At 48.8% G+C, this 19,725-nt stretch overlaps 1 protein-coding gene across 1 annotated transcript in view; it reads right to left on the bottom strand.

Moving 5' to 3' along the window:
* MAN1A2 (mannosidase alpha class 1A member 2) overlaps nt 1-19,725 on the bottom strand; it is a 307,506-nt gene that overhangs the window by 189,060 nt on the left and 98,721 nt on the right. The window contains exon 3 of the mRNA XM_045000927.1: nt 10,557-10,653. Within this exon, the coding sequence (XP_044856862.1) occupies nt 10,557-10,653 (97 nt within the window). The remainder of the gene's footprint in view (nt 1-10,556; nt 10,654-19,725) is intronic.

The following is a 19,725-nucleotide window of genomic DNA, read 5'->3' as shown; positions in this document are numbered from 1 at the left end:
CTCCACAGGTTCAGGTGCTGCGTGGACGGCCTTGTTGTTCCTCAGACTGAAGAGCGGTGTTCAGGTGGATCTTGGGGGTGAGGGGGTCCTGGTGTGGTGCGGGGGGCAGCTCTCGGTGTCTCCGAGGCTGCACTGGATCTTCCAGGAGAGAGAAGGGTTCTGGAAGCACCAGTGCTGGGCTTTGCGGGGGCGCGGTTGTGTCTGGAAGCGCTGGGGATGGTTCTGGTTCTCCTGCAGGCGGTATCCGGCTGAGGGGTCCTCTGTGGGGCATGGGATTCTTGGCAGTCGGAGTCTTGCTGGGCAACCTTGGAGGAGATGTTGGGTCTCCCAGGGGTGGAGTCCAGCCATGGGATCTAGGGGCTGTGGGAGGCTCCTCCTTTGGCTGGATCTTGCCGGGCAGCCTGGGGGGCAGTGCTAGTTGCTCCTACAGCAGGGCGGCATGAGGTTACGTGTTGGGGAGCGCTGCCCCGTCTTGTATCCGTGTTGTGCCAGATGGTTTCTGTGAGGCCACTGAGGCATCTGGTGAGGTTGCTGACTTGCGACATAGTGGTGATCTCCCTCATGGCAGGATCCAGCGTGGGGATTCTGGAGATGGGGCTGGTTCTTTTGGTGGCATCATCTTGTTGGTCAGCCCTCAAGGCAGGGGTCGCACTTCCCTCAGTCGGCAATTGGTCCCCTCTTACATGCTGTGGCTCTGGGGAGGCTGGCTGGGGTGCTGAATCCGGAGCGTTGGTGGGGGTCAGGGTTGGAACCCGCAGGGTGTCAGTGGGATTGACCTTCGTGGTCGTGAAGGGTCCCTTGCATGTGTTTTGATAGTACTTACATTTCTTTTGAGTCTTGAAGGGTAGATCGCAGTGGCTACACCGGAAGGCGATCTGTTTGTTGTGGGCCTTCCGAACGTATTTGCTGAGGACCCCAAAGGTCTGGACTCCATGGAAGGGGAAGCAGAAGGGGCAGAGGAGGAGGCCTGTAGGGATCGGGTACTGGAGGTAGATGGGGAGTAGTCTTCCCCTGCCTCACCCTCTGTGGGGCAGACCTCTGTTGTGCCTGCAGACTTGCCAGATGATTCCTCTCAGTCTGGCAGAGAAGCTTGAGGAGGTGAAGTTGCTCTTGCGGGGGTGCTAGACTCACTGGCCATGATATCTCTTTGCTTGGAAGGATAGCGTGTGACATCAAGATCCTGGGCTGTGGAGTGCATTCCCCTTGGAGCAGCCTTCCTCCGGGCAGTAGGGTGGTAAGTAGTTTTGGGGTCCTGGATTTAGGAGGTGGTTCCTTCAGGAGCATCCCTCTCTGGAGCAGCGGGGCAGCAATCAGTATCCTGGTCCTGGGTCATCACGGGGGGCTCCTATGGTTGCAGCCTTCCCATCAGGGCAGTGATCAGCATCCTGGTTCTGGGTCGTCGGGGGGGGGGCTCCTCTGGTAGCAGCCTTCTCAGGAGCAGCAGGGCAGCGCTTAGCATCCTGGTCCTGGGCAGTGGGAGAGGTTCTCCAGGGATCCTCCTCCTGAAGAGCTGGTGAGAAGTTGTTGCACCTGGATGTGAGGTCCCAAAGAGCCATCCTTGTGGTGCTAGGTCTCCCTGCAGATATCCCCAGGGGTTTTTACATCCTTGCTGGTGATCCGTGTCTTCTGTGAGGCACCAAGAGTGGTCTTCGAGATGGGCTTCCACTGAGCTTTCTGAGAAGTAGAGGATGCAGGAGCAGCAGCAGCTGCTGAGAGCGCAGTTGGGGGTGTCTCAGAAGCAGAGAGAGGGTTTTCTTCCAAAGTAGCAGCAGCGGAGTATATCTTCAAAGCAGCAACAGAAGAATCCATCTTCAGAGCAGGTGTTGCAGATGTCCATCAAAATAAATTAAACTGATAAGAACAGATACTATACCTTGTCTTAGTCAAACACTGACTACCTAGCTCACACTTTTAGCAGACTCTGCTTTATGATTTAAAATTACTGGAAGTCATACACCTTTTCAAAATAAATATTAGCCACAGTTTCAGGGAGAACACAGAATCCCTGCTTGGATTTATATAAATCCATTCTGTAAATTGGTGCAGTCCACATTGCCTCTCCCTACTAAAATGGAAATGTATAGACAATGCCTTGGGAAGTGAAGGGGGAGGGGCAAGAGGGAGTGCACACATTAGAGGAACAGCTAGTTTGCCATCTAGATTTAATCATATCAGCTTCATTTGAGTGTAATTTGTAACCTGGTTTCTGGCAGATTCAGGCATCCAGAGGAAGGACTTGCCTTTAACATGCAAACCAGTGATGCCATTTCTTTGGCTCACTCCACAAGTCACCAATGAATTTAAAGTGAACTACAACACAGGGCACAATGCTATGCAAAGGGATGATATGCTTTTTAATTACACACAGATTTTTACCCTCTCCTAATTTTTCATGAGACAGTAGCCACAAAGAGACGGGAAAATCTTCAATTTGAACAGCTGGTTCTGCTTAATTAATTAGATCACTTAATGAAAGCATCTTAAATTAGATTCCTTGACAAGGGGATAGCGCTAATTCAGGGAGAACAGGGGTTTTAAAAGCCAGCTTCTAAGCGACCAGAGGAGCAAGAGAACAAGAGCAGCAAACAGGGGAGTTTTGCCAGGCAGTTTAGAGAGGTAGCGTGAGAGCCAGATACACTTAATAAACATTCTCTAAACTTGAGCCAAAAATGCCACCCTCCTGTCCCATCCAAATTTGGGACTCTCCTTCCAGATGATGCTCTTGCACTGAGGTCATCCCTCCTGGGGAAAGAACCCCAGATATTAGGAAGAAACAGGTAATAATAATGGGGGATTCGATTATTACAAATATAGATAGTTGGGTTTGTGACGACTGGGAGAACTCCATGGTGAAGTGCTCACTGGGTAAGAAGGTTGTGGACCTCTTGAGACATCTTGACAGATTTAAGTGCAGTGCTGGGGAGGACCGGTGGTCACTGAACAAGTAGGTACCAAAGAGAAAGATAAGACTGAGATCATGGAAGCCAAATTTAGGCTGCTAGAAAGGAGATTAAAGGCCAGAACCTCCATAGCATTCTCTGAAATGCTTCCAGTTCCACATACAGGAATAGACAGGCAGAACTGCAGGGTTTCAATGCATGGATGAGATGATAGTGTTGAGAAGAGAGACTTAGGCCTGGTCTACACTAGGACTTTAATTCAAATTTAGCAGCATTAATTCGAATTAACCGCGCACCCGTCCACACCAGGAAGCCATTTAATTCGAACTAGAGGTCTCTTTAGTTCGAATTCGGTACTCCACCCCGACGAGGGGAGTAGCGCTAAATTCGACATGGCTATGTCGAATTAGGCTAGGTGTGGATGCAAATCGAACTTAGTAGCTCCGGGAGTTATCCCACACTGCACCACTCTGTTGACGCTCTGGACAGCAGTCCGAGCTCAGATGTTCTGATCAGCCATACAGGAAAAGCCCTGGGAAAATTTGAATTCCTTTTCCTGTCTGGCCAGTTTGAATCTCATTTCCTGTGTGGACGTCGTGGCGAGCTCAGCAGCACTGGCAGCAATGCAGAGCTCTCCAGCAGAGGAGTCCATGCAATCTCAGAGTAGAAAGAGGGCCCCAGCATGGACTGACCGGGAAGTCTTGGATCTGATCGCTGTGTGGGGCGATGAGTCTGTGCTTTCGGAGCTGCGCTCCAAAAAACGGAATGCAAAGACCTACGAGAAGGTCTCCAAAGCCATGGCACTCAGAGGATACAGCCGGATGCAACGCAGTGCCGCGTGAAAATCAAGGACCTGAGACAAGGCTACCAAAAAATCAAAGCGGCAAACGGATGCTCCAGAGCCCAGACATGCCGCTTCTACGAGGCACTGCATGCCATTCTCGGTGGGTCTGCCACCACTGCCCCACCAGTGACCGTGGACTCTGAGGATGGGATAGTGTCGACGGGCAGTTCCTCGGCGATGTTCGCCGATGGGGAAGATGAGGAAGGGTTTGTGGAGGACGAGGCAGGCGACAGCGGTTACAATACTGCTTTCCCCGACAGCCAGGATCTCTTCATCACCCTCACAGAGATCCCCTACCAACCCTCCCCGGCTGTTAACCCGGACTCCGAATCAGGGGAAGGATCAGTCGGTAAGTGCTATAAACATGTAAACATTTATTTTTTAACAAAACAGGAATAAAAACTATATGAAAAGAAGGTCAATGCATATAGGGATCGAACAGAAATCCTCTTGGGACAGTTCCACGAAGCTCTCGGAGAGGTACTCGAAAAGCCTCCGCAGGAGGTTCCTGGGGAGAGGTGCCTTATTGGGTGCTCCGTGGAAGCACACTCTTCCGCGCCAGGCCATCCTGAGGTATAGTGGGAGCATTGCCTCGACCAGCATGGCAGCATAGGGCCCTGGTCTGTGCAGGGATTCACGCAGCATGCGCTCTCTGTTTCTCCTGGAGACCCGCCTCAGGGTGATCTCGCTCGGCGACTGCTGCATCTAATTAGGGGAATTACTTTAATGTTACTATTGTGAATGCTTGACTTTTCCTTTGCATAACAATGACCGTCGTTTAACAGCCACGTGTTGGATGCTGCAGAGGAAAAGCATACAGGGATCTTTCCCGGGGACAGCCGCGAGGGGCTGGAACAGGGTCAGACTTTATGCTTTCCAGATTGCCTGCAGCAGGAGGGCACTGCTATCCATTAACTGTTAAGCAGCCTAAAGTTTACGGCTTACCAGGCCTGGCTGCTATACGGATTCTGCTGTCCTGCCCCGCTTGTCCGATCTCCAGTGCAAGACCCCAGGCAATGAAAGCGAATGCCGAAAATTCGAACTTGTCCTGAGAGCACATGAGATTAGGTGCCCTGTATGGTCTTGTTCACAGAAACTGAGTAGACTGTGTTCAGTGTTCGCAAACATGTATCTTTGGAAGGAAATCACTTCCTTTTTCCCATCACACAACTGCGGCTCTTTCCCGAACTGCCCCGGCATCCCCCTCACAGAGGCTGGCGCAGATTAGGCGGCGAAAGAAAAAGACTCGGGACAAGATGTTCGCTGAACTGATGGCCTGCCCCAGAGCTGAGGCGGCCCAGCAGAGCCAGTGGAGGGAGACCCTCTCTCAGCAGCAGCGCTCACACAGCGAACGGGAGGACAGGTGGCGGCAGGAAGACCAGCAGGCGACTCAACGCTGCTTGGACTAATGAGGGAGCAAACAGACACGCTCCGGTGCCTTGTGGATGTTCTGCAGGACCACAGGCAGGAGCAGAAAGCCCCCCTGAACTGTATCTGCAACTGCCCTCCCCCGCCACAAAGTCCTGTCCCCCCCTCACCCAAAATCACAAGAAGGAGGGGCACTAGGGGCCGTGAAAACTGTCACTCCACCCCAGCAGAGTGCTCATGTACCAAACAGCTCTCATTCCCTAAAGTATGAGAATTGCTTGCCTTCCTGGCTCACCCGATCCCAAATCCCAGTTTCATCCCCCAACTGTGTAGCTGAGTATTAAAAATAGTTTGCTGTTCATTACTGTTTCCGTCATGTTTCTTTGCAGAAGACTTTGTGTGAAGGGGGGGGAGGGGTTTGTTAATTGCATAGGACAGCCACCATTAACAGGGTACAGACATGGGGGCAGGATCAACTGCAGGTCACACACAGAGTGCAGTCACTAGGCACCCGGGTCACTCTGCGAGGTGTCTGCTGCCCCAGGTCAGTCTGGGAGGTGTATGTTGCCCCAGGGTCCGAGCGCCTAGCATCCACAAATGGCAAGGCAGGCTGCCCTTACCATGCCCTTCCACCCTAGCCATGAACCTCTCTGATGCCCTGAGCCCCAGCCAGAGCCATCATCCCCCCACACCTACTCACCCTTCCCACACACCCCTCACCACTTCCTGCAAACCCATCCCTTCCTGCACACCCTCCGGTAACCGTCCTCCCCCCAGAGACCGCTGTAGGAGCAGGAGCCTGTCAGTCCTCGAGTATAGAAGCGGTCTGTACATCACTGCACACCGTACCCACCACAGTCTGCGTCCCTGTTGGAACCCTTGAACGAGAATTCGTTAGTAAAGAAAACTTTGTTAATTAAAAATGTTCCAATAACTTTATTTTTAAACGTCTGTTGGAAGGGGGGAAACCTGGTGAACGGGGTATGTAACCGCTGAAAAAAGTCAATAGTAACTGAAACAGGGGCAGGTTCAGCTTCTCTGTAAAGAGACTGGACAGTCATAGGTTACCCTGCTCTCTGAGGAACCTAGCTTTCAAAGCCTCCCGGATGCACAGCGCTTCCCGCTGGGCTCTTCTAATTGCACGGGTGTCTGGCTGAGCGTAATCAGCAGCCAGGTGATTTGCCTCAACCTCCCATCCCGCCATAAAGGTCTCCCCCTTGCTCTCACAGAGATTGTGGAGCACACAGCAAGCTGCAATAACAATGGGGATATTGGTTTCGCTGAGATCCGAGCGAGTCAGTAAGCTCCTCCATCTCCCCTTGAGACGTCCGAAAGCACACTCCACCACCATTCTGCACTTGCTCAGCCGGTAGTTGAAGAGCTCCTTGTCACTGTCCAGGGCGCCTGTATAGGGCTTCATGAGCCAGGGCATTAGCGGGTAGGCTGGGTCCCCGAGGATCACTGTAGGCATCTCCACATCCCCAACACTTACTTTGTGGTCTGGGAAGAAACTACCTTCCTGCAGGCGTCTAAACAGACCAGAGTTCCTGAACACACGCGCGTCATGAACCTTGCCCGGCCACCCGACGTAGATGTTGGTAAAACGTCCCCTATTGTCCACCAGTGCTTGCAGCACCATTGAAAAGTAGCCCTTTCGGTTAATATACTGGCTGGCCTGGTGGGCCGGTCCCAGGATAGGGATGTGAGTGCCATCTATAGCCCCACCGCAGTTTGGGAATCCCATCGCGGCGAAGCCATCTATGACGACCTGAACGTTTCCCAGGGTCACTACCTTTGAGAGCAGTAGGTCAACGATTGCGTGGGCTACTTGCATCACAGCAACCCCCACGGTAGATTTGCCCACGCCAAAGTGGTTCGCTACTGACCGGTAGCTGTCTGGCATGGCAAGTTTCCAGAGGGCTATGGCCACTCGCTTCTGCACACTCAGGGCTGCTCGCATCCGGGTGTCCTGGCGCTTCAGGGCAGGGGCCAGCAAGTCACACAGTTCAAGGAAAGTGCCCTTACGCATCCTGAAGTTTCGCAGCCACTGTGATTCATCCCAGACCTGCAGCACTATGCGGTCCCACCAGTCCGTGCTTGTTTCCCGGGCCCAGAATCGCCATCCCATAGCATGAACGTGACCCATTGCCACCATGATCTCCGCGGCGCGGGATCCCGTGCTTTGTGAGAGGTCTGTGCCACTCTGACACTTCATGTCCTCACCGCGCTGCCGGAGCCTCCTCGCCCGATTTCTCAGCAGCTGACTGTGGAAGAGGTGGAGGATAAGGTGCGAGGAGTTGACAATGGCCATAAGTGCAGCGATGATCGCAGCGGGCTCCATGCTCGCAGTGCTGTGGCGTCCGCGCTGTCACTGACCAGAAAAGTGCGGTAACAGATTTCCCGGGAGAGAGGCGCTTTCAGGGAGAGAGGGCGGGAGTGACGGTTGAATGACGACAGTTACCCAAAACCACCCTCGACACATTTTTCCCCTAGCAGGCATTGGGGGCTCTACCCAGCATTCCAATGGGAAGCGGGAACTGTGGGATAGCTGCCCAGAATGCACCACTTCCAATGACGACGCTTGCCCCTTAGTGTGGACTCACAAAGTCGAATTAGTGTCCTTAGTGTGGATACACAAATTCGAATTCATAAGGTCGAATCCACAAATTCGACCTCAGTTAAATCGAACTACTCTTGTAGTGTAGACATACCCTTAGGTTTCTTAGGAATTGGTGAAGCTTTTGGGAATGGAGGAACCTATACAGAAACAATGGGATCTACTAAACCAAAATGGAACCAGATTGCTGGCACAAAACTAACATAAAAAAAATTAAGTACCTCAGAAGCAGGGACCCTGCCAAACACTCAGAGGGGCCACTAGACCATCGAGTTGCTAAATGAACACTCACAGAAGACAAGACCATTGTGGAGACGCTGAATGAATTGTTTGCATCAGTTTTACTGCAGAGACTGTGAGGGAGATCACTGCACTTGTGCCATTCTTTTTAGATGACAAATCTCAGGGACTGTCCCAGACTAAGGTGTCGATAATGGAGGATTTGGAACAAATTGATAAATTAAATAGTAATAAGTCACCAGGACTGGATGGTATTCACCCAAGAGTTCCAAAGGCATTCAAATGTGAAATTGCCCAACTACTAACTGTGGTATGTAACCTATCATTTAAATCAGACTCTGTACTAAATGACTGACAGGTAGCTAACGTAACACTGATTTTTAAAAAAGGGTCCAGAGGTAATTCGAGTAACTACAGGCTGGTATGCCTTACTTTACTACCAAGCAAACTGACTGAAACTATATTAAAGAACAGAATTATCAGACACTTAGATGAATATAATTTGTTGAGGAAGAGTCAACATAGCTTTTGCAAAGGGAAATCATTAGAATCATTACAATTCTTTGGGAGGGTCAACAAACATGTGGACAAGGCTGATCCAATGATTACAGTGTACTTGAACTTTCAGGTATCAGAGGGGTAGCCATGTTAGTCTGGATCTGTAAAAGCAACAAAGAGTCCTGTGGCACCTTACAGACTAACAGACGTATTGGAGCATGAGCTTTCGTGGGTGCATGCATTCGACGAAGTGGGTATTCACCCACGAAACTCATGCTCCAATACGTCTGTTATCCTATAAGGTGCCACAGGACTCTTTGCTGCTTGAACTTTCAGAAAACCTTTGACAAGCTCCCATACCAAAGGTTCTTAAGCAAAGTAAGCAGTCATGGGAAAAGATGGACGGTCCTGTCATGGATCAATAACTGGTTAAAGGACAGGAAACAAAGAGTAGGAAAAAAAGGTAAGTTTTCACAGTGGAGAAAGGTAAATAGCAGGGTCCCCCAAGGATCTTTATTGAGACAAGTGCTGTTCCACATATTCATAAATGATCTAGAAAAGGGGGTAAACAGTAATGGTGGCAAAGTATGCAGACGATACAAAACTAAATTCATGGAGGATAGGTCCATCAATGGCTATTAGCCAAGATTGTCAGGAACTAAACCTTCAAGCCTTTTAAAAACTAGTCAAGACAGTTAAGTCCAAATCTGACTGTGAAGAGTTACAAATGGATCTCACAAAACTGGGTGACTGGGCAACAAACTGGCAGATGAAATTCAATGTTGATAAATGCAAAGTAATGCACATTGGAAAACATAATCCCAACTATACATACAAAAAGGTGATCAGGAACATACAAAAAGATGGAATCTAAATTAGCTATTACCAGTCAAGAAAGAGACCTTGGAGTCACTCTGGATAGCTCTCTGAAAACATCCACTCAATGTGCAGCAGCAGTCAAAAAAGCTAACAGAATATTAGGAATCAATAGGAAAGGGATAGATAATAAGATGGTACATTTTATAATTCCACTATATAAATCCCTGGTATGCCCACACCTTGAATACTGTTTACAGTTCTGCTCATCCCATCTCAAAAAAGGTATATTAAAATTGGAAAAAGGTACAGAGAAGGGCTACAAAAATGATTAGGATTATTGAACAGCTTCTATCGGAGGAGAGATTGAAAAGACTGGGATTGTTCATCTTGGAAAAGAGACAACTAAGGGGGATATAACAGGTCTATAAAATCATGAATGTTGTGGAGAAAGTGAATAGGGAGTGTTATTTACCCCTTCACATGACACAAAAACCAGGGGTTACCCAATGAAATTAACAGACAGCGGGTTTAAAACAAACATAAGGAAGTACTTCTTCACACAATGCATAGTCAACCTGTGGAACTCATTGCCAGGGGACATTGTGAAGGCCAAAAGTATAACTGGGTTCAAAAAAAGAATTAGATAAATTCATGGAGGATAGGTCCATCAATGGCTATTAGCCAAGATTGTCAGGAACTAAACCTTCAAGCCTTTTAAAAACTTCATACCTGCTAAAACCCATATTCTTGTGCTCTGAGCTCTACTCTTTTTACATTCAACTCCTAAGTTTAGAGTTGTTCCTAAATTCCTACATTTTCTTCCTTCAGACCCACTTACTGCATAAATTGATCTTCTTATGAATAGTTTTTCTATGTGTCTTGCATTTAAATTTTGAGAGTTTAACTTCAAGCATGTGGAGAAGGCATGCTGTATTTCTACACATTTCACAATGAGTAACATATATGGCACTTCATAAACATCATTACCACATTATTACAACTGGTATGCACATCAAAATGATACTGTTCATAAGCCAAACTCAGCAATATAACTGTAGTAATAAAATATGTTTTAAAAGCATTTGTCACAAAAAATCCCATTAAACAGTTTCTACATGGATAAGAATGGTCATTAAAATGATTCACAGTATTTTATAATATTTACAGTACAGTGTACTATACTAAGAAAATTCATATGGAATTTCTAAAAGAGCGTTATGAGAAGGAAGGAGAGGACAGAAGCACCAAAGTAACAGAAAGTATAACCTACCAAATATGTTGGTGGAATGTCCTTTCCTGGCAATGGGTTTGAGTTCATTATGCCCCCATCCATACTGCCTGTAATTTTCCCAGGCATGTTTCATCATCTGAGGAAGGGAAATATTTGATTCAGTTAATATGGATTACTCAGACAATGCAGTTTTATAATCTAGTTCCTTATCTGAACATTCTATGCCTCAAACTCACCACAGCATATTGATGGTTACTCTATTTCTATCAGTTACAATAGGCAGACTATATACTAGTACGAACAGTCTTTGATCCAAAAAAGTCTCGAGAGTATCTAAAATACTCCAGTAAAGAGGAGTGATGCATTGTACATGCTACAGCAGTGTCAAAGGACATAAAACTGTGCTCTTTTAACCAGGAGTTATTGAAAGCATAAACAGTAACTTAGGTCAATTTAATTTCAGTGGGAGCTATTAGGTGCTCAGCCTTTCTGAAATTCAGGCTGCTGATTTCAGTGCCTATATATGGCACAACATCCATTTTTAAAAATCTTGGCCTAAATCTAACTTGCCTAAGCAATAACACGACAACAATCTACAAATATCGGAAGGGTGTACATTTCCAGGAGAGCAAGGAGGAATTATTTAGGGCTTGCCAACAGAGCAAGTTACTATGTGGCAAGGCAGGGCACACCTTGCCTACAGCACACTGGTTTGCCACGCAAAATGAGGGGAGGTTGCCACAAGTTCCAAAAGTTGGCTTCCCAGTAGGAAAACACTTGAGAAACACTGCTAGAAAATATTCTGTAGGAGACAACCCTGCATTGACCCATGGGAAGTGGATTAGATGATCTAATACTGTTGTACTTATCCATCTTTAGCTCCATGATACATATATTAAAAACATATGAATAATACACCAAAGGTGAAGAGAGAAGAGCTCCAGAAGGCCTGCCATTTCATTACAGTTCACAATTTGTGTTAGACATTCTGGTAATTCTTTGTAGAGCACTAATAGACACACAATTCTGTACAGTAGGTGAACTGTGCCAAGCAAACAGCAGACCCATGACCTAATAATAAAAATAATACTTAGCATTTTATTTATACAGCACTTTACACATTCCAACTGACATAAATGCAGAACAGCCAATTAATAATCATAACATTTATATAAAGTAAGTTGGTAAGTAACACTATCCCTTTTTAAAGATAAGGAAACACAAAGAGTGAGTCAATGTGTAAATTTCTCTAACAACCCCTTTTTAAAGCATCAAGAAGCAACATACAAATGAACTCAGTTTTCTACACTCATGCATAAAATTGGTTTTATCTACTTTTATTGTGTCCCCCTCTCTCTGTGGGTTTGTAATTCCTTCTTTAAATATTACTTGCTCTACCATTTAACAAAGAGTGAGCTTTGTTTTCACATGGGTTGGGAATTTCTAAAGTGTCTAAGTAACTCAGGAATTATTTAACAGACATTTTCAAAAATCTTACCCATAATATATAGCACTAAACACTCTTATTAATTATTTATATTGTGGTAGCACATAGGGGCTCCAGTCATGGATTGAGGCCCTCTGTATTGAGCATCAAGTATGTCTGTTTCCTTTACTTTCCTGGGAGGGTGGGTAGTGGAGTAACCAGAGGAACACACACCTCAAAGAACCACCGTTACTGGTGAATAACTCTTTCTTCCTCTCCAAGTAGCACCCCTGTAGATCAGGGGTTGGCAAACTTTTTGTATGGCGGGTCATGAATGTTCCCAAAATTGGGGTTGGGGTACAGGAGGGGGTGAGGGTTCTGACTGGAGGTGCGGGGCTGGGAATGAGGGATTTGGGGTGTAAGAGGATGCTCCATGCTGGGACTGAGGGGTTTGGATGGCAGGAGGGGGATCAGGGTTGGGGCACAGGGGAGTGGGGGATGCAGGCTCTGGGGTGGGGCCAGAAACGAGGAGCTCAGTGTGCGGATGGGGGCTCTAGATTGGGGCAGGAGGCGTGAGGACTTCGGCTGGAGGTGTAGGCTCTGGGCCGGGACTGAGGGGTTTGGAGGGTGAGAGGAGGATCGGGGCTGGGGCAGGGGGTTGGGGCATGGGAGGGGGTCAGTGGTGTAGGCTATGGGTGGCACTTACCGCAAGCAGCTCCCGGAAGCAGCGGCATGTCCCTCCTCAGGCTCCTACACAGAGGTGCGGCCAGGCGGATCTGTGCACTGCCATGTCTGCAGGCGCCGCCCCTGCAGCTCCCATTGACTGCAGTTCCCGACCAATGGGAGCTCCAGGGGTAGCGTCTGCAGACGGGGCAGTGTGTGGAGCCCCCTGGCTGCCCCTAAACGTAGGAGTCAGAGTGGGGACATGCTGCTGCTTCAGGAGCTGTGGCACGAGCACATGGAGCGGCCCCCGACCTCGCTCCTCGGCTGGAGCGTGGGAGCAGGGCAAGCCCCAGACCCCACTCCCCAGTGGGAGCTTGAGGGCCAGATTAAATCGGCTGGCAGGTTGGATGTGGCCCACGGGCCATAGTCTGCCCACCTCTGCTGTAGATACTCCACTTCAGGTGACTCCTGAGCAGTATCCTCACCAGGCGGGAGAGAGCTTTGGAATCAAGTCCAAAACTGAAGTCAGTACATCAGAACCAAGTGCCACATCAGATCTGGTGGTGTGGACCAAGGCATAAGTGGTGACACCAGTGGTTGAACCTTTTCCATTTCTGAAGGTAAGTAATTTGAGTTAACTCCCATCTACTGTTTAGTAATACTTGTTGTACTCCTATCAAACAGGATGATTCTAATCCTGTGAACCATCTAGAACAGGGGGTCTTAAAACTGGGAGTTGCGACCCCTCAGGGAGTCATGAGGTTATTATATGGGGGTCGTGAGCTGTCAAGACTCCACCCCCAAACCCTCCAGCATTTATAATGGTGTTTATTATTAAAAAAATGCGGTTTTAATGTAAAAAGGGCGGGTCAGAGGCTTGCTGTGTGAAGGGGTCACCAGTACACAAGTTTGAGAACCACTGATCTAGAGCCAGGTCTGGAGGCTGAGGGCTCCCAGGTTGGGGTGAAGTATCCAAGCTGCATCCTGGGAGAGAAGATGAGGGACAGTCGGAAGCATAAATGCCAATTTGACACATAGGTGAAGCAGGTAAGAATACCAAGCTTGCCTCAACCAGGTCGGTACTGCAAGGATAACCCTACCTTGTGATGTCTGATCTTGATTATCATTCTTAGGGTACGTCTACACTACGGGATTATTCCGATTTGACATAAACCGGTTTAGTAAAACAGATTGTATAAAATCGAGTACGCGCGGCCACACTAAACACATTAAATCGGTGGTGTGCGTCCACGGTCCGAGGCTAGCGTCGATTTCTGGAACGTTGCACTGTGGGTAGCTATTCCGTAGCTATCCCATAGTTCCCGCAGCCTCCCCCGCCCTTGGAATTTCCGGGTTGAGATCCCAGTGCCTGATGGGGCAAAAATCATTGTCGCGGGTGGTTCTGGGTAAATGTCGTCAGTCACTCCTTCCTCTGGGAAAGCAACGGCAGACAAGCATTTCGCGCCTTTTTTCCCTGGATTGCCCTGGCAGACGCCATAGCATGGCAATCATGGAGCCTGTTTTGCCTTTTGTGACTGTCACCGTATGTGTACTAGATGCCGCTGACAGAGGCGATTCAGCAGCGCTACACAGCAGCATGCATTTGCTTTTGCATGACAGCAGAGATGGTTATCAGCCATACTGTACCATCTACCATGCCATAAATTGGCAATAAGATGATCATGGTTACCAGTCCTTTTGCACTGCACCATCTGCTGCTGTCATAAGTGCCCCTGGCTGAGATCAGCCGGGGGCGCAAAAGCCAAAATTGGGAATGACTCCCTGAGTCAATCCCTCCTTTTTTGGTATCTAAAAATAGAATCAGTCCTGCCTAGAATATGGGGCAAGTGTACTAGAGAACCAGTGTATCATAGAACCAGAGAGCACAGCTGATCTGTGTCAGATCCCGCAGAAATTATGAGCTGTATGCTATTCACAGGAGGTGCTCCTGCAACAACCCCACCTGTTGATTCCGTTCTCCCCCAGCCTTCCTGGGCTACCGTAGCAGTGTCCCCCCACTTGTGTGATGAAGTAATAAAGAATGCAGGAATAAGACACAGTGACTTGTTAGTGAGAAATGAGTGGAAGGCAGCCTCCAGCTGCTATGATAGTCCAGACAGGACATTAAGCAGTCTGGGGGAGAGGAGCCCAGCATCCCACTTCTAGTCCAGGGACAATTGAATCTTTTCGTTACACATGAAGGGCGGGGGCTGATGGAGCTCAGCCCCCTGTTGCTATGATGAAGACGGTTACCAGCCATACTGCACCATCTACCAGAAAAAATCAGGAGTTTTTTACACAGGCGCCCATGGTCAACCTCACTGGATACTAGTCGGCATGGTTACCAGTCCTTTTGCACTGCCCCATGTGCCAAAAGGCTGATGATGATGATGGATATCAGCCATATTGCACCATCAGCCACCCATGGCGGGGGGTGGGGGGAGTGAGGATGTTGGTGTTTGCTGCAGCATCGCGTCTATCTGCAGCATTCAGTAAAGATAGGGTGACATGTAAAAGAGTCAAGAGAGAACATAAGAACATAAGAAAGGCCGTACCGGGTCAGACCAAAGGTCCATCTAGCCCAGTATCTGTCTACCGACAGTGGCCAATGCCATGTGCCCCAGAGGGAGTGAACCTAACAGGCAATGATCAAGTGATCTCTCTCCTGCCATCCATCTCCATCCTCTGACGAACAGAGGCTAGGGACACCATTCTTACCCATCCTGGCTAATAGCCATTTATGGACTTAGCCACCATGAATTTATCCAGTCCCCTTTTAAACATTGTTATAGTCCTAGCCTTCACAACCTCCTCAGGTAAGGAGTTCCACAAGTTGACTGTGCGCTGCGTGAAGAAGAACTTCCTTTTATTTGTTTTAAAGCTGCTGCCTATTAATTTCATTTGGTGACCCCTAGTTCTTGTATTATGGGAATAAGTAAATAACTTTTCCTTATCCACTTTCTCAACATCACTCATGATTTTATATACCTCTATCATATCCCCCCTTAGTCTTCTCTTTTCCAAACTGAAGAGTCCTAGCCTCTTTAATCTTTCCTCATATGGGACCCTCTCTAAACCCCTAATCCTAAGGATTGTTTTCCCTTTCACTTCTGGGGGTGGGTGGGGGAGGGCGTAAATTGCCGAGCTATGCCCTGAACCACCGCGGACACTGTGTTTGACCCTAGAAGCATTTGGAGCTCAGCCAGGAATGCAAATGCTTTTCGGAGACTGCAGGAACTGTGGGATTGCTTGAGTCCTCCAGTCCCCGCTCCCTCCCTCCATGAGCGTCCATTTGATTCTTTGGCTTTCCGTTACGCTTGTCACGCAGCAGTGCGCTGAGTCCCTGCTATGGCGTCTCTGTGGAGAATTTTTAAAAATGATTTTGAATTTCGTCTTCTGTAACGGAGCGCTGATAGAACACATTTGCCTGCCCTTACAGCGATCACATTCGCATGGTCCATGCTGGAGCTCTTTTTTTATTTTGATTTTTAACTGCATCGCCACACATGCTGATCGGAGCTCCAGATGAGGTCTAAGTTGCACCTTCTCTTTATGAAAGATAGTGTACGGAGGCTCAGAGGTGAGGGCCCGCAGTTCAGACACGCGTCATGCTGATGTGATAGCCACCAGAAGGGCAACCTTCCAAGAGATGTAGAGGAGTGAACAAGATGCTAACAGCTCGAAGGGAGGGCCCATAAGGCGAGAGATGACTAGGTTGAGATCCCAGGCCGGAATAGGGGGCTTCATCGAGGGATGTATCTTTTCCAGACCTTTCAGGAAACAAACCCACAATGGGGTGCACGAACACCGAAAGCTTGGAATCGCCCGGATGAAACGTCGAGATGGCCGCGAGATGGACTTTGAGAGAACCAAATGCAAGAGGCTGGTCTTTCAGGTACAGAAGATAGTCCAAGATACCAGGGATGGGAGCCTGAAGTGGAAGCACCTGCCTTTGGGTGCACCAGCTAGAGAACCTCTACCACTTCGCCCTGTATGTGGCTCTAGTAGCTGGCTTGCGGCTCTCCAGAAGCACCTGTCTCACCGGGTCAGAACAGGTGAGCTCTGCCTGGTTCAGCCACGGATTCTCCAGGCCATGAGGTGGAGAGACTGAAGGTCTGGGTCAAGGACGTGACCGTGGTTCTGTGAAATGAGGTCAAGGTGAGAGGTAGCCATATCGGTGACTGGACCGATAAGACCATGAGGGTGGGGTACCAGCACTGGCGAGGCCAAGCTGGGTCCACCAGTATGATGTCCACCTTGTCCCTGCAGACTTTGAGAAGCACTTTGTGGATGAACGGGAATGGTGGGAAGGCATATAGCAGCTGACCTGACCATGGAATCATGAATGTGGAGAAAGAAGTAGTTCGGGACTATTTAGAAAAGCTGGATGAGCACAAGTCCATGGGGCCGGATGCACTGCAACCGAGGGTGCTAAAGGAGTTGGCCGATGAGATTGCAGAGCCATTGGCCATTATCTTTGAAAAATCATGGCAATCGGGGGAGGTCCCAGATGACTGGAAAAAAGCTAATGTAGTGCCCATCTTTAAAAAAGGGAAGAAGGAAGATCCAGGGAACTACAGGCCAGTCAGTCTCACCTCAGTCCCTGGAAAAATCATGGAACAGGTCCTCAAGGAATCAATTCTGAACCACTTAAAGGAGGGGAAAGTGATCAGGAACAGTCAGCATGGATTCACCAAGGGGCAAATCATGCCTGACTAACCTAATTGCCTTCTATGACGAGATAACCGGCTCTGTGGATGAGGGGAAAGCAGTGGATGTGCTATTTCTGGACTTTAGCAAAGCTTTTGATACAGTCTCCCACAGTATTCTTGCCAGCAAGTTAAAGAAGTATGGGCTGGAAGAATGGACGGTAAGGTGGATAGAAAACTGGCTAGATGGTCGGGCTCAACGGGTAGTGATCAATGGTTCCATGTCTAGTTGGCAGCCAGTATCAAGTGGAGTGCCCCAAGGGTCGGTGCTGGGGCCGGTTTTGTTCAATATCTTCATTAACGATCTGGAGGATGGTGTGGACTGCACCCTTAGCAAGTTTGCAGATGACACTAAACTGGGAGGAGTGGTTGATACGCTGGAGGGTAGGGATAGGATACAGAGGGACCTAGACAAATTAGAGGATTGGGCCAAAAGAAATATGATGAGGTTCAACAAGGACAAGTGCAGAGTCCTGCACTTAGGACGGAAGAATCCCATGCACTGCTACAGACTAGGGACCGAATGGCTGGGTAGCAGTTCTGCAGAAAAGGACCTAGGGGTTACGGTGGATGAAAAGCTGAATAAGAGTCAACAGAGTGCCCTTGTTGCCAAGAAGGCTAATGGCATTTTGGGTTGTATAAGTAGGGGCATTTCCAGCAGATCGAGGGATGTGATCATTCCCCTCTATTCAGCACTGGTGAGGCCTCATTTGGAGTACCGTGTCCAGTTTTGGGCCCCACACTACAAGGAGGATGTGGATAAATTGGAGAGAGTCCAGCGGAGGGCAACAAAAATGATTAGGGGGCGGGAGTACATGACTTATGAGGAGAGGCTGAGGGAACTGGGATTGTTTAGCCTGCAGAAGAGAAGCATGAGGGGGGATTTGATAGCTGATTTCAACTACCTGAAAGGGGGTTCCAAAGAGGATGGATCTAGACTCTTCTCAGTGGTAGAAGATGACAGAACAAGGAGTAATGGTCTCAAGTTGCAGAGGGGGAGGTTTAGGTTGGACATTAGGAAAAACATTTTCACTAGTAGGGTGGTGAAGAACTGGAATGGGTTACCTAGGAGGTGGTGGAATCTCCTTCCTTAGAGGTTTTTAAGGTCAGGCTTGACAAAGCCCTGGCTGGGATGATTTAGTTGGGTTTGGTCCTGCTTTGAGCAGGGGGTTGGACTAGATGACCTCCTGAGGTCCCTTCCAGCCCTGAGATTCTATGATTCGATGATTCTATGAATGCATCTGAGATCAAGCCTGCACTGTGGTTCCTGAAGGATCCAAAGGTTGGGCACTTCCTGTTGGCCCATGTGGCAAACAGGTCGATTCGGGGAGACCCCCAGCTGCGGAAGATGGAGTGGATGATGTCTGGGCGAATCGACCACTCCTGCTTGAGGAAATGTCTGCTAAAGCTGTCCACCAGCACCTTTTGAACGCCTGGCAGGTATGAGACCTGGAGAAGAATGGAGTGGGCTAGACAAAATTCCCACAGTAGGAGGACTTCCTGACAGAGAGGAGATAATCGGGTTCCGCCTTCCTGTTTATATAAAACATGGCCGTGTTATTGTCCATCAATACCGCTACGCAGTGGCCCTGAAAGCGGGACAGAAAAGCTTGGCAGGCGAGGCGGATCGCCCTGAGTTTGTTGATGTTGATATGTAGAACCAATTCCTCTACCTGCCATAAGCCCTGAGTTGTCAGGCTTCCGAGATGCGCTCCCCAGCGCAACGCGGACACGTCTGTTACCAAAGTCAAAGTAGGTTGGGGAGGGTGGAAAGGAACCCGGGCGCCTACCATGTGGGGTTCCAGCCACCACCGCAGGGAATCGAGGGTGTGTCTTGGGATGGTCAGCACTATGTCTAGGCTGTCGCGGCCCGGGTTATACACAGAGACGAGCCACGCTTGCAAGGGTCTGAGTCATAACCTGGTGTGTTGAACCACGTAAGTGCAGGATGCCATATGGTCTAGCAGTCTGAGACACTGCCTCACCGTGGTGGTGGGGAAGCTGCAAAGGGTGCTGATTATCTGTGAGAGGAACGCAGTTCTCTGGCAGGAATGCTCTCACTTGATTTGCATCCAGAACTGCTCCAATGAACTATATTCTTTGAGTTGGGGTGAGTACGGATTTGCTGACATTGAGAATGATACCTAAACGTTCCACTGTGTCTCTGACCATTTGCACCTGCGATTCCACCTGCTGATGGGAGCGGCCCCGAAGGAGCCAGTCGTCCAGGTAAGGGTAGACATGCACGTGGTAGGTGGTGGAGAAAAGATGCTACAACCGCCATGCATTTGGTGAAGACGCAAGGAGCTGTGCACAGCCTGAATGGGAGGGCTGTGAACTGATAATGCACCTTGTTCACCACAAAGCAGAGGAACCATCTGTGAGCCGGGGTGATACATATGTGAAAATA

This window comes from Mauremys mutica, chromosome 1, assembly GCF_020497125.1.
Source record: "Mauremys mutica isolate MM-2020 ecotype Southern chromosome 1, ASM2049712v1, whole genome shotgun sequence".
NCBI lineage: Eukaryota > Metazoa > Chordata > Testudines > Geoemydidae > Mauremys > Mauremys mutica.
This window is presented reverse-complemented; position numbering and strand designations above follow the sequence as displayed.